The sequence below is a fragment of the Lynx rufus genome, unplaced genomic scaffold (genome assembly GCF_022079265.1).
Source record: "Lynx rufus isolate CCGP_SWC_20201006 ecotype Redwood Valley unplaced genomic scaffold, mLynRuf1.p SCAF_9, whole genome shotgun sequence".
Taxonomy (NCBI): Eukaryota; Metazoa; Chordata; class Mammalia; order Carnivora; family Felidae; genus Lynx; species Lynx rufus.
The window spans coordinates 83,026,442-83,042,500 of NW_025814897.1; the positions used below are offsets into that span (position 1 = coordinate 83,026,442).

Genomic DNA, 16,059 nt, shown 5'->3' on the forward strand with positions numbered 1-16,059 from the left:
CCTTATTACTTAAAGTCCTCACAGTGTGATACTGGCAATCAATCCAACGTATTAATTACAGGAGTAGTAACAATACTGTTAACAAAGCTGTCTTACCAATAAGTAAGTTCTCGGAACGTTCATCATTTAGAATTCCTTGGCACGTTTCCCTAAAGGAAAGTAAACTGCAATGGTCTGACAGAGTGAATGCTGTTTCCTGCTATGTGATCTGTTCTGTTTGGCTAGAGGTTTTCCTTTGTCTCCACCACCTAAAATTATTGTCTTAGGCTTAGTACTGTTAAGGCTTTAGTACTGTTTAGTACTAAGTACTAAGTTTAGTACTTAGGCTTTAGTACTGTTTCTTGATTACTAAGTTTTACCCCATGGTGACTTTAGTCCTGAGTTTATAAGCCAATATCGTTAAATATTTGAAGTAATATACATTATTGTCATTAAGATTGTTCAGTTTTTTGTGAGGGAAACTGACTGGGAGTACATTCTTGTATAGACTTTCTAAGTTCAATTTGTGCTCCCATATCAGTACTCGGTTACTTTATAATCTCAGATTTAGTTAAGTTCCTGGGATATAGGCTCATTTAAATATGTCAGTATCTTGTATCTTGTATCTTCTTATAGTGAAAAAAAATCAAATGGTAGTTTAAATTTTCAACAAACTAAATCCAAACATTTTCCATTATTTTGGCTTAGGGGAAATCTGCATAAGGAATAATAACTTCGTGAATTAAATGTTAGTAAAATATTTTAATTTCCTGCTGCCTTTGACCTTGATGAATGTCACACACAATCCCCTCTTGCCATTATGATGGGTATTTGAAATGGAAAATCTATTTCATTTGTGTAAGATTTCAGTCTCTGACTTGAAAAACCTCAGATGCTTAGACTGTGTGTGTATGCCTGACTTCAGTACTCTGAAGTCTCACCTCTTGTCAATGAAAACTGACGTCAGCGAACTAATTGGCTCTTCTTGTGCGTAGGTACCCTGACATGCCCACCGCAGCTGATGTTGTGAACGCTTTAGATCAACAGGCACTTGCCTCCATCCTGAGAACATACGGGGAGGAGAAGCATGCCAAGAAAATCGCTTCAGCAATCGTTCAGGCTCGCAGCCTCTACCCCATCTCCAGAACCCAGCAGCTTGCCAGCATCGTTGCAGGTACCCTCATTAATTCTGAACAGTGTCTCAGAGAAAAAAAAAAAACAACACTAATATATGTATGTGTGTGTACATATACATATACACACACACACACACACACACACACACACACACACATATATACACATATCCTCCAAACTCCCAGAGGGATTCATTTGTACTTAAAATCATTCAGGATAGAATCTTGCCTATCTTTCTCTCTATATCAGCTTTCTTTTGGTTCTGCAAGCTTCCCTCCCCCAGCACCTCTCCCCACACAATTTAAGAAAATATACTATAGTTGCTGATTAGTTGAACAATAGATTGTTTTTTCATGAGAGGTAATTTATCATTGTGCCTACCAAGGTGCAACATGGAATGGTGAGAGCAGAATTTCTTGATCCATCACAGTGGTTGATAAGCATTCTGTATAAGATCTGACATTACCTCTCTTAGTTTCACATTTCTGCATTTTAATATTTTGGGCAAAAGGAGAATTGCATTGCCCAACTGCTAAAATAAAATCTAGTGACTCATACATCTATTCTAAACAACCAGCTAACAAAGGGTATGTGATGTATAGGTTATTCTACTTTGTGAATGCTAACTAAATCAGCCTGAGGGGCTTATTGAAACATTTCATCTTTTCTGCTGTTCGCCACCATAAACCTCTTGAACTTAAGTCTAGCTAGGAGGCGCTTTATTATAGCCTTTCTGTTTGAAGGCAAAGTTGTTTCACAGCTGTGTTCCATGATGAAAGTTTTCCAAGGCAAAAATACAACTCCTGCAGTTATTTAACAGAATTCATGTTACATTCTTTGTCTTGTGGGCCATCTGAAACCCTACATCATTTTTATTTACCAAATGTATTAGGATTTCTTTCCCATGGCTCCTATTAAGTTACCTAATTAAGTTAGCTAAAGAAGTGGAGAAAAATAAATAATTGTATAACTTGTAAAAAGAACCTGATATTGGTTGCCTCTAATCTTAATATTATCTATAATTTAAGGAATAAAGCTTGATTATAAATTCATTCAGATCAAGATTTAGAGATCATATAGCAATTGTTTTATGACATAACTTAATAAGACTATATTTTACTTAGTTAGAATAATAAAATATAAAGAGTTGACCAAGTCTTTAAATGTTTTAAGCTTTATATATACCTCAAGGCCCTTCCAACTTACCACTGAGATTCCTTTAGGCAACTAAGAGCACAATTCTTGTGGGTTAGATGATCATAAAATATGCCATTGTATTTGTTTCCCAAAAAGAGTTTGTACTAGTAGGCTGCATTAATTCATGCTCTGTCTTGTGTCCCTTTCTTTCCATCCCATACTCACTAAACATTACCACCTTACCTTACCTTTTTTGTCATGATTTAACTAGCTATATGTGTTGTTCTCTGTCTCCCATATGGAAATGATGACAGTGAAAAGTCACATTTTTTATTCATAAGAAAATCCAGAATTTTCTGGTGCTGAAAATGAAGACTAGGACTGAGGGCAGTCAGCCAACCAAAAACCTCATCTGATAACTGAAGAAACTGCGACTCTGAGAGGGTCAATAGTATCCTCGAAGGTATACAGCCTAATTAATGATAGTCTGTACTAATCTAGAATCAGAGGCATAACTGGGTATTTTTGCCTTTAAGATATTAATTTTTTGGTCTCAAGGTCCTAATCTTCAAACTTGGGGTACTAACACTGTGGCATTACAGAGAAATTATATCAAGATGTAGAATAGAAACAATTTAAGTACTTTCAGAAAGATTATGATGTGAAAAACGTATTAGGGCTATGACAAATGATATTGTAAAAGTGAGAATATTCATATATGTGTAGGCTTTAATAAATGCCATTAAAAGATTGAGTTCCCCATAATGAGTCCATTTTTATAGTTCAAATCAGCCCATAATAATACAACTTTATTGATGATGATATAATTCTGTAGAAAAGGAAAAACCATAAAAAAAAACAGTTTGCATTTTATGCTCATTCATTCACAAAATATTTTGGAAGAGGCTGGTATATACCAGGCATTATACTGAGTACTAATGAAAAATGGGTCAGAGGTGACTAAAAAATGGTAATAGTAAACAAGGTTTTTCTACTTATAGTGGAAACCCTCTTATTTGTTGTAGTCTGAAGTTATGATTGTGTGGGTAATAGAAAGAGTTGGTACATGGGGAGAATTTATAGAACCTATCCATATTTATATATATGGAGATGCTTAGGTCCTAATTGCAGTTCCACAAAGTCCATTCTTACATAAACCATACCCATGGCATACCTTCTACAAGTGCTGATTTTATTTTTATTAAAACGAACTTAGAGTTCAAAGGTACTTACAAAGCAATCTGAGCATATTTTCTAGATTTTCTTAATTTTCTACATTTTCATAATTTTTTAAATCTTTCGTAATTACCTCACCTACATCTAATTTGATTGCATTTTTTACATGACTTATCTTTATTAAGACTCTCCAAAGTCTCCAATTTACTTTTCATGGGAACAGCAGATGCCTTTCCTTTTGCATTCATATTTCACCAGTTTATGTAATATTTGATTGAATTATTTAATGGCAATAGTAAGTGCTCTTGGCTTACAGCTCTTTTGGTGGGAGCAGGACTGTATAGGAATATTCGAGAGTAAAATACCATGCTGAGACAGTTTAACAGAGAAAGGGATTAATCTGTCAAGTCCATTAAACAGAAGTCTCTTAAGAGAGCTAATTCATGAAGGAAATATGGGAAGCAATGGAGGGCCCAGGAAGGTTCCTCTCTTAGTTTCATTTCCTAGTGCTGTATTAACAAAGTACCACATATTTGGTGGCTTAAAATAACACAAATTTATTCTTTCACAGTTCTGGAGGCCAGAAGTCCTAAATGAAGGTATCAGCAGGGCTCTGGGGGAGAATAGCTACCTCCTTGATGCTACCTTGTGTCTGGCACTTGCCAATAATCCCTGGTGTTCGTTGGCTTGTGTATGCATCACTGAGTCTCTGCCTCCACTCTCACTATCCCCATACATGTTTTTTGTGTCCAAATTTATCTTTAGTATAAAGATACCAGTCATATTGGATTTAGCGCCTACCCTAATAGAGTATGTCCTCAACTTGATTATATCTGCAAGGACCTTATTTTGAAATAAAGTCACGTTCACAGCTTCCTGGTAAACACAAACTTGGGGGGGACACTATTCAAGCTGGTACAGCTCCTAAGCAATATCTTTATTTAACAAACATGTATTTTGTCAAGCTATAATATGCTGTGACTATATTCGGACATCTTTTCTGGTTCTAATAAATTCATGCTAAATATGTTCAAGATTATCCAGGCACTCTGGGAAATATGCCACAGTTCCTGACACATGGTAAAACCCATATATTGAAGGAAATATAAATCATTCCCCTTGCTTTCAAAAAGCTAATAATCCATTAAGGACAAGGAAGACCACCACACTTGTAATCACAATATACTTAGTGGGATTATATAATAATTCAAGTAAATAAGTTGTAATTTGTAGAACCTAGAGCCTGGTGCATTTCACTAGTACAAATGAGTATACTCCAGTACTCTTCCATATCCTATCAGCACCAGAAGACAGATTCAAGGCTGCAAATTGAGGCAGGAAACTTATAACTACCATGGATTACTTTGTAAATTACCAAATTAGTAATTTATAATTCCAAAAACGACCTGTGGGACTTCACTATTCATACACACTATTCAGAACTGCTAGGCAGAAATTTCTTTTTTCTTTTTTTTTTTTATATGAAATTTATTGACAAATTGGTTTCCATACAACACCCAGTGCTCATCCCAAAAGGTGCCCTCCTCAATACCCATCACCCACCCTCCCCTCCCTCCCACCCCCCATCAACCCTCAGTTTGTTCTCAGTTTTTTAACAGTCTCTTATGCTTTGGCTCTCTCCCACTCTAACCTCTTTTTTTTTTTTTTTTTCCTTCCCCTCCCCCATGGGTTCCTGTTAAGTTTCTCAGGATCCACATAAGAGTGAAACCATATGGTATCTGTCTTTCTCTGTATGGCTTATTTCACTTAGCATCACACTCTCCAGTTCCATCCACGTTGCTACAAAAGGCCATATTTCATTTTTTCTCATTGCCACATAGTATTCCATTGTGTATATATACCACAATTTCTTTATCCATTCATCAGTTGATGGACATTTAGGCTCTTTCCACAATTTGGCTATTGTTGAGAGTGGTGCTATAAACATTGGGGTACAAGTGCCCCTATGCATCAGTACTCCTGTATCCCTTGGGTAAATTCCTAGCAGTGCTATTGCTGGGTCATAGGGTAGGTCTATTTTTAATTTTCTGAGGAACCTCCACACTGCTTTCCAGAGCAAGGCAGAAATTTCAATGTTAATATGTCACACATGTTAGATAGTGTTCCCTCCAAAAATAATTTATAAATAACAAGTCACATTTTGTTAAGCATAGTTTCTATTCTAATGCAGTTATAGCTGAAAAATTGGATTTATGAAATTTAAGACTTGAAAATGGCCTGAGGGACTAATTTAATGTAGAGCCAAATTCTTCATTACCTCTAATAAGTGGTCATCTTGCATTTTAGCCTTTTCATCTCCATCTATCTTACTCCCCCCTTGTATTTCAGTGAAGAGGAGCACATTTCAGTCTGAAGTTGCTAGTTCCATAAATAGAGGTCTTAAGTCTTTAGAAAGGATGAATTCCTTAGAATAAAGTCCAAATTCCTTTACATGGCTTGCAAAGCTTTTCATGGACCGGTTTCTACCTTTTTGTTTTCATCTCTGTTGCTTCTCCATAGTAATCTCCGTTCCAGCCATGCTAGAGTCCTGATGGTCGTGTCTTTCCGGCACACCACAGTCCCTCTACTCTTACAGGCCTTGGATATTATTAACATTAACACTAGAGTGCCCAACCCCTATCCTCTCCTGTGGTTAATGCCAGCTCATCCTTTTGAGCTTTAGTTAAAAGTGTCACTTCCTCCAGGAAGGTTTTTCCAGCTCTACACAGATTAGTTAGTTGAGGTGTTCTCCCACATGCTCCCCATAGTACTGAATTTCCCTGCCGAAGCACTGACACTGTTCTTATTGCTTTCTATTTAACTTCTCCCCTAGACCTATACTATCTAGTACACTTGCCAGTAGCCACATGTGTCTTTGGAATTCTTGAAATGCGGCTGCTCCTAATTGAGAGGTCATATATGTAAAATACACACCTTAGTTTGAAAAAAGAATTTAATGTATCTCAAAAATTTATATGTTCATTCTATGTTGAAATGGTAACATTTTAGAAATTATCGAGTTACATACAGTATTAAAATTAACTGTACCTGTTTCTTTTTACTTTTTTAACGTGGCTGTAGAAATTTTTAAATCACATATGTAGATTGCATTATATTTCTATTGGATGGCGCTGCTCCAGATACTAAGCACTGTGAGGGCACTGCTGTGACTCTTTTACTCATCAGGGTGTCCCCAGCACTTATCATAGTTTTGGCCCTTGGAAGGCATTTGGTAAATGCTTTTTCAAGGTTAATTTATCAAATAAAGAAAATCACATAGATCCAGGAAGGTTCTGCTTTTATACAGTTGGTATTCAGTGAAATAACATCAATGTTAGTAAAAAATTGGTGTTCAGTCTTGTAGACCATAAACTGAATCTCTCCCACACCAATATGCACTAATAACATTAACACTAAAGTACTCAGGTAAATTAGACAAACACACTGCCTACCCAGTATTTTAGTTTATTCATCTTTAGGCTGAAATGATATTTTTCTTCCCATATTCTTTAGAGGTGCTGGTAAGAAAAATAACACTAATAAAATATTTTTATTAATTAAGAATCTTTAATAATGGGAAATGATACATATAATAATCCCTCCAGCTCCCCAGGAAAAAGATTTATGTACTTAATTTTTTAAAAAACATGGCTGTGGTCTAGATTTTGCAGAATTTGTGTATATTTGATTTACAGAGGCTTAAAAAATGGGATTGTTTCTAGACATACCTCTCTGAATATTGTCTCAAAAGGCTGTCCATATTTTATTCCATATTCCATTGTTCTTTCCATTCTCTGGATACATCAAGGGAAACTTAATTATTAAATTCAGTTTAACAAAGAGAGTTTAGTTCAAGTCCTGGTTCTGCTTGCTTCCTGTGTAGACTCGAACAGTTCTAGGCCTTTTCTTTCTCATCTTGAAATGGAAGTGAATAATATTGATGATTATGACCATTTGTTATTTTGTTCATAATGTAACTATGTTTTGTAATATTGAAATTCACTCAGTTTCCAAGCACATGCCAAAATCAAAGTATGCTTTTCAGATCATTGGAATTTAGATTCAAATTCACAAAATATATAATCAATGCACTGATAATCAAAAAGTGACAGAAGGCATACAATATCAATTTTTGAATGGTAAAACGGAGGGGGTAGGTTTCTTAGATTTGTTTGATTCTTGTTGATTAAATATATAGACTTTATTCCCTGACTGAAACTTCTATGTAACCTTTATTCTGACTCATGAACTGGGTACATGGCCAGATCTTAATGAATGCTTGTTGAACAAATAAATCAATAAAAAGATGTGTACATTCCCAGCCAAGGTAAAATGAAAATTCAGGGGAAAAAGTATAAGTTGTTAGGTGTTACTGAGAATCAATTGTACTCTCCCCTTCACACTGAAGAGGGGGGAGACCTAAGCATCCAAGTACTCAGTATAAATTAAAACAGCTTGAGGAATAGATGAGACTCCCTAGGACATGGAATCAAAAATTCTCAAGTTCTTTGTCTGATTCTGCTATTTATGTGCTCTGTGAACTTGAGTAAATCACTTCTCTTCTCTGATCCTTATTTCCTCATCTGGAAAAGAAGAATAACTAATTCTTGCTATGACCAATAAATGAGATGGTGGTATGTAAGAAAGTTCTCTGTGAATTGTAAAGTGTATATACAACTATAAGCATTTTCTACTTCTCTCTATCCAGACCTGAGAAGATCCAGGGAACAAATAAGTACACACTAGTCAGAACTATGACTGTGATCTTATACCAATGAATACCTGTCCACAGCCAAACTGTGTGATTTGTGATAGGCTAATTGCTTCATTCCAAGCTTTTCTTCCCTTAGGGATTATGTGACTTTTAGAAAAAAGAAGAATCTTTTTTTTTTTTTTTTTTTTTCCTGCACTGGCATAGAAGGTATATCTTTCCACAGTAGCATTAATAGCTTATGCCTCTGCTTGTATCTGAAATCATTATATTTTTCCAACAAAGCTTTGTTAATCTGGAGAGAAACATCCAAAATACAAAATAAATGAAGTGCAGCATTCGTTAAGAAGTAGTCATTGCCATCAAATTTTAGTGCAACTTTTTCCTGATGAAATTAATTAGACCAGTTTGCCATCCTTTTATTGTTTTAATAACTTGCATGTTACTTCCTCCATCTTCCCCCAAAAGCACTCTGTATACTAACATTGCCATGATTATGAAATAAATGAAGATGTCAGAGAGTTCAATTGTCACTCTCTGGTCGATCTGTCACTCTGTAGTATGGTCAAACCTACAGTCAAATTTGGATGGCTTGCCAGTGAGTTACAGTTGTCATTGTCACCGCCTATGATAAGGCAGTTATTCTGTCATTTAAATCTCTTGAGTTCAGTCTGTTATACACTGTGTACATTAGTATGGTAACTTCATGCCAACTAAATTATCAAATGACATTTCATAAGTAAACTTATTTCTTATTTTAATAAGTAATCTTTCCAAGAGACATTCTGTACAAGAAGCCCAACTCACAAAAAAATGAAATATGGAAAGAAAGAAAGAAAGAAAGAAAGAAAGAAAGAAAGAAAGAAACCTGAAAAATCTTTTTTCCTTCTAAAAACCTGGCCATTCTCAGTTTGAAGTATCACGTGGGGAGCAGAGATTGCCCTAATCTCAAGTAATGGTGGCCCAAGCCTAATTTGATGATGATGATAATGATGATGATGACGATGGTGATGATTATGATGAATGCTAGCTAACACTTATTGAGCAAATATAAGACACTATCCTAAATTATTTTCATGTATTAAATCAATCCTCAATAACCTACAAGGTGGGTACTGTTTTTATCCCCATTTTATATATGAGTAAACTGAAGCACAGAGTCTAGGTAACTTGTCTCTTGTCACATGGAGCTGGAATTAGAAGTAATCTCACTATAGACTCTGTGCTCTTATTTAGGACGCTAGATCCCTTTCTCATAATTAAGGTACAGTGTGAACTGTTGCTGGAGGATGCTGACAGCTCAGTCTTCCAGGATCTCACATCTCTCATATGGGAGAGAGTCATAAAAGCAGCTCACTCTGTCACCCTGTGATAAGTGCTGTATAGAGTAGAGTCATGAATGAAAAGGTATGGGAACCCAGAGAAGGGAGAAGTTGATTTTGATGTAGTGAGAGGGTTTAATTTATTGTGGAGAAGGGTTAAGTAGAAGTTACAGAAAGGAGACCTTTGAGTTGAGTCTTTAGGGGGAGAAGTGATAGCTATCTATAGAAAAGTGCATGGCACACAGTAGATACTCAGTAATCGCAGAAGAAAAAAAGGAATGAACAAATAGCAGGTAGGATTTCAAAGGGCTGAAGGGAGTGCAAGATAGGCAATTCAGAGTCCAATCCCAAAACCCAGTGGAATTCCAAATCCCTAAAATTCCCCCCATTATCTTGGTATCCACTATCCTAAATGTGACGTTGAGTTGGGTTAGATTTTTAGAACAATAATTCAGCATAATCAAGTCCTCTAAGTCTTAATGATTATGGCTGAATTTCAAACTGCTTTTATGGAACAAGAGAAGAGAAACGCATCCCTTTACTTATTTCTTATCCCATTTCTTATGTTATAATTTGTGTACTTCTACAGGTGAAAATTAAAGTGATCTGCTGGTATTGTATGTTCTGCATATAGTAGTTTTCACATTGGTATTAATTTTGCAAAGATGTATATAAATAGCCTGGCCATCTTGTCCTTATCTTTATTGATTAGAAAAAAGAAGAAGAAGAAGAAGAAAGATTATTTGTTCCTGTAACTAGTTATTCAGAAGTTTTAAGAATTTGGTGCTAGATATTTACAAGAGCTCTCAATTTAAGAATTAAGATAAAGCAGTCTTCTTATTTGTACTACCATCCTGTTTTTGAGACTAACGTGATTCAGATCTCATCTACATGGTAGGTACAATTACCTGTCTTTACTTCACCCTAAAAGTACTGAGAGGATCAACAGTGTGCAGCACTTTTCCAAAGAGTAGGTTTCAGACATCAGCAGTTATATGTATACATTGGGAACATATTTTGAAGACAAGCATCTGCTTTCGTTTTCAAAGTTTAAATGTTTAAACCACCCCAAAAGACTGTCAGAGAAAGAGAACCCCAGATGTTAATAGGTTGATAAAGATCAAAGGTTAGATTTCTAGGGCTGGGAAGGGGAATAGTGAATGAGAGTAGGTTTGATGTCCAAGCTTTAATTATAATGAAAAACTAACACAAAAGCTTCCAAGTTATTTTCTGTTATATCTTTTGTTTTGTGAAGTTGAGAAATTATGGAATATCTGGAAAAGATATTCCTCAGAATTTAAAAATAAAAGGAATCCATATTAATTTTTCGTATCTTTTATGTATGTAATTGTTTTGTGTCTTTCCCCATCTTTTTATTTTTGTCAAGAATTAGCAGTTTTGGGAAGCCTGGGTGGTTGCTCAGTTGGTTAAGTGTCTGACTTCAGTTCAGGTCACGATTTTGCAGTTTGTGGGTTTGAGCCCCATGTTGGGCTCTGTACAGGCCTGGAGCCTGCTTCAGATTCTGTGTCTCCCTCTCTCTCTGCCCCTCCCTGCTCAAGCTCTGTCTCTGTCTTTCTCAAAAATAAATAAACATTAAAAAAAAAGTTTTTCTTAAAGAATATAGTAGTTTTGCATTTTAATTTATTTTACCCATTTATTCTTTATGTGACTATATACTGCCTCACATATTTTTGATTACTTGGAATCTCATTCCATATTATAAACCAGAGAACGTATATTCTCCCCTTACATTTGCATGTAGTACACAGTAAGCAGTAGGACTTCCTACATTCTCATAATGCATGAGTATTCATTTAATGACTTTCTTATCAGTTGGACTACTAACTCTTTGAGAGCAAGGATTAGATATATCTTTTTCATTGTTACATCTTCAACACCTGATATAGTATTTGGCTTATGATAGGTGTTTAATTAATATTTCTTGAATGAATTCATCAGTGTCCATTTCTTTGTAGTTCTTGTGATGTTTAGAACATGGATGAGATAAGAGACAGCTAATAATAAAATTTCCCAACCAACTAGTTTCTTCAGCAATAGGCACTTTCTATTGTTAGTAAACTCAAACCTACAGTAATAAGAGAAACTGTCATAATCTTCTTGGCATTGTAATATCTTTCCTGTTCTCTAAAGGGTGGATCAGGTTCAATATGTCACACAATACTGGGTCAGTCTTCTATATTTTCAGTTTCCTCATTAGCAAAGCAGGGAATTTGACCTAACATTGAGATGAGACACATTTTATTTATACATCACAAATTTATTTAATCAAGTATTTATTGTGACTCCACTTTGTTGTAGGCACTGATGAAATTGCATAAGTGATAAATACGAAGTTTTCATCTTCTAAGAATTAACAAAAAAGTGATTTTCCCTTATTTAGACAGTAGTCTTCATAGTTAGTGCTTATTTGCATATAGCATCATGTTTACTTTTTTTTCTCCTTAGCATATACTCCCCACTCCTTTCTGGGATCAGTTTTCTTCTTACCCAAGTACATATTTTGATATTTTCACTGAAGATCAGTGAGTGATATATTTTCAAACTTTGTCTAAATATATCTTTATTTTGCCCTCACTTTTGAATGATAATTAGTTGAGTATAAAGTCAACAGGTTTATGAATATTTTCACTCAGTACTTTGAAGGTAATATTTTATCATCTCTTGACATTTATCATAGTTGATGAAAAGTCTAACTGTCATTATTTTATGGTTGGTCTTTTTCTTTCTCTGGCTACCTTTAAAGATTTTCCTGTCATTGTTGTTTAATTGTGATGTACTTGGTTGTGACTTTGTTTTTATTTATCATTAATGAAACAAAACAAACTTCTTTAATATTTCTATTTCTGGAAATATCAGACATTATTTCTTTCCATATTTGTTTCCTTTACTTTCTTGACTCCTGGGCAGCACTTATTCCTCACCACGTCTCTCATATTTCCTCTGTCTTTGTCTCTGTATGTTACAATCTGGGTAAGATCCTTTACTGATTTGCTAAGTCTCTTTTAAAGAGATAGTTAATCTGCTGTTAACCCACTTGTGGAATTTTTAAATTCACTATTCATCCCTGCAAGTTCTATTTTTAAAAAATACTCTTGTTCTTATTCTTTCATCATAGTCTCTATCAATTATTTTAAATCTTAACATTTTAAATAGTAAATATACACAGTTATTTCATATTTTGTGCTGATTTGTTCTGTTATCTCCAGTTCTTCCTATTTATTTCATCCATTGATTTACCACACACACACACACACACACACACACACACACACACACACACTTGTATGCATAAATGTATATAGTATGAGCGGGTCTTCAGAGGGTTTTACATATACACACATCCCCTTTAGAAATCCTGTTTTGTTTGTTGTGATTGAATGCTTGCTTCTTCCTTTTTCCCTTCCCCTTTTCCATCTAGGGTTCACCTGATGAGCAAAACGTATGTTTGGCTATTTAGGTTGTGGAAATCAAAGATACATGTAGGCAGACTTAAGTGATAAACGGTTATTATAAGGTATATGTCATAATAAGAAGGAATTATTATAAGGCTATTCATGTTATTAAGAAAGACAGTTATCTGAGCTACACAGATCTCTGAAAGACTGGAAGACAACTCAAAGGTTGTTCAGGATGCTACACAGTTTTGCAACTCAACGATTGTGTTGCAGCCTCAACAGGAAACTTCTTTTCTCGAGTAAATTATTATTATTTTTGTTTGGATCTTCTCTACTACTAACTTTTTTCCAGGATTACTAGTTTCTGCTTACTCATATCTTTCTTGTTTTTACTGTCTCATGGCTCCTACTTAAGTAATCTTTTACTGTGTGTTTTAGTTTTTGCTTCTTTTGCCAATTGTTTCTTTTTCCTTCTTTTCTCATCATCTCATCTTTCTTTCTCTTGGCCTGGTATTCAAGTTCCCTAAACTAAAGGACTTAATTTGGACCATAGTTATCCCTAGCATCTCCTTGTTTGGCAGAATTTTACACTAGTTCCATTTAAAATGCCTGCCACTGGAATTACGTGGCACTAGCACGGTGACTAAAGCTTAAGGAACTACTTAGTTCCAGTCAGTCCATAGAGTCCTCCTCAGGATTGCAATTATTCAAATAATGCTGTAAAGCAGGAGTTGTTCTTTAAAGAAGGAGGCCATGACGAGTGGTGAGGTTTTTTCCCCTTTAATTCATCTACCTAGGTAAACAAAATGGACCCTGTAATTTGTGTCTTTTTCAGTAGTCTTTTGTTGAAAGAGTTGCTGTGTAACTGCGGTATAACAGTTCTAATATGCTACCAAAGCATGATAAAATTTATAGTTTTCCCAAATCTCCAGTGGCAATCAAACCACTCTACTGTCCAAGACTAATAGCCTTATTTTGAGATCTTCTCTTCCTTCCCCCCCACCCCCACCAAAATAAGGCTACACTGAGACATCTTCTCTTCTCTCTAGAATATCACTTTTAGCAGGTCATTTGATAGACAGACAGATATGCCTCTGGCTAGGATCACATTTACGAGGTCCACTCCCATATTTCCAGTGGTCTACAGGGCATCTCCACCTGAATTTCTTGCCAACACCCCAATCTCAAAATGTGTAATGTGGCAATTTCATAATTTTCTACACCAAAACCATCTTCTCTTCCTGGGTTTGTTGTGCATATGTTAATACCTGGATTCCATTCAATTGCTGCCAGTTGGCTGACTGACCATGTCAATCTGGCTTCCGACTCACACTACCACTGGTGACTAGTAAGCCTTCTTTTCAGTGTTCTTGGTTCCCAGCTAACTTGATTTCTTATACATTCTATACCTACCTGACCATGACTAGCCCTAGTCCTGACCAGCTTCTACTTCTCTCTTATTCAGTGCCCAATTCTGTTACTCTTATATCTTCACTTTACTAACACAGGTATCTTTCCTTTTGTATCTCTAACACTTCCCATGGAATAGTGTTCTTGCCTATTTTCTTGGAAATCTTGCAGCACCATTTCTTCTACCCCACCCAAGGTCCAAATTTTTATCACCACTTCCTGGCCAAGTCCAATCTCCACAAGTCTTAATTCCTACTCTACTACTAATTGACTGTTACTTAAGTCATTTTGTCTCTCTGGTCGCAATTTTATTTTCTCATAAAGGGAAGGTATATTAAACCCCCAGTCTCTAATGTCTTATGAAACTACATCAGGCATTTTCCTAGTCTCTGGTATGGAAACTTCAAAGATAGCTTTGCATCATTTTCTGACACACACACCCCACACACATTTTCCCATTGATCATTTATTAAATTCTGCTCTGATTGTGGCTTTTGGTTAAGTTCTCTTTTCCATACCTACCACCACTACTGTTATTTCCTGTGTAGATTATTACAAGAGCCTCCTTAGAGGTTTACCTGCTTTCACTCTCTCCCCTTAAATCCATTTGTTACAAGTGTCTGCCCAGCCCACACTCTCTTCCTTTAGGATTTCCCAGACTCCTACCAGTTCCTGATACCTGATTAAGAAACAGTGCACCTAGGCAGCCATGTTGATACCAGGTCACCCAAGAAGCAACTGATTAGGTCATATAAATTAGATACTTTTCTCAAAATGTGAGCCACCAAACCCAGAAACTATAATTATAAGGTACTGGGAGTGTAGAATTGAGACTAGATTTGACTCTCTGTCAGTCCAGAGCAAGGTGAAAATCACAGTTAAGAGAACTGGGAACCATGAGCAGAGTGAAGGAAATAAGTTTGCAGAAAGAACAGACATCCAGTAAATGGAAGAGATGTTCACACATGCACACACACACAAATGCACACACAAACACAAGTGTGGAAAGAATGCTTGTTGGATAGGTTTCCAATTCCCATAAAGTCTAATGGTATTTCCTATAGTTGGCTTTTTGTGATCCCTACGTATCCTTTATTATTTTGTTATCTTAATTGGAGTGGGTTTTGCTCTATTCATTAACATCCAACCAATCCCCTAAGGCATTGCAGTTTTACTAATCATTGAATTTACTTGTTCAAAAACTTTCATTAGCTCTTCATTGCTGCTGCATTTTATCCCATAAGTTTGCCATATTTGGGTCCATTCTCTGGCCTGAGCCATAGTTTTCATGCTTCTCTCTCATCATCCTCCTATATTCTTACCTAATTGTTCTGTCCTTTTTCCCCAAACATGACTTGTACTTTCCTGGCTTATATCTTTGATCATGCTATATCCTCTACCTGGAAAAACAACAACAAATAAACAAAACAACAAAATTCTCCTTCTATCTCTACTGGTTGAAAACATTTCCACTGGTTGAAAACATCTACACTCTTAAGACCCAGCATAAATGCCATTTTTTCATGATTGCATCTCTGATCTCCTGAGTTGGATAGAGTCTTTGATTTAAACTATCATAGCATTTTGTCTATCTTTTATTTTCCTTGTGGCAGTGTGGTATAGCAGGAAGAATATAGGCTTTCAAGTAAGACAGAACTGCATTCATATCCTGGTTTTGCTACTTAAGGGATGTGTGATTTTTGACAAGTTATTTAATCTTTTTGTGCCTCAGTGTGTGTGTGGGGGGGGGGGGGGGACGGCAGGCAATAAG

At 35.8% G+C, this 16,059-nt stretch overlaps 1 protein-coding gene across 1 annotated transcript in view; it reads left to right on the forward strand.

Moving 5' to 3' along the window:
- METTL15 (methyltransferase like 15) overlaps positions 1–16,059 on the forward strand; it is a 188,632-nt gene that overhangs the window by 151,674 nt on the left and 20,899 nt on the right. Inside the window, exon 5 of the mRNA XM_047071890.1 lies at positions 975–1,153. Coding sequence (XP_046927846.1) covers positions 975–1,153 — 179 coding nt within the window. The remainder of the gene's footprint in view (positions 1–974; positions 1,154–16,059) is intronic.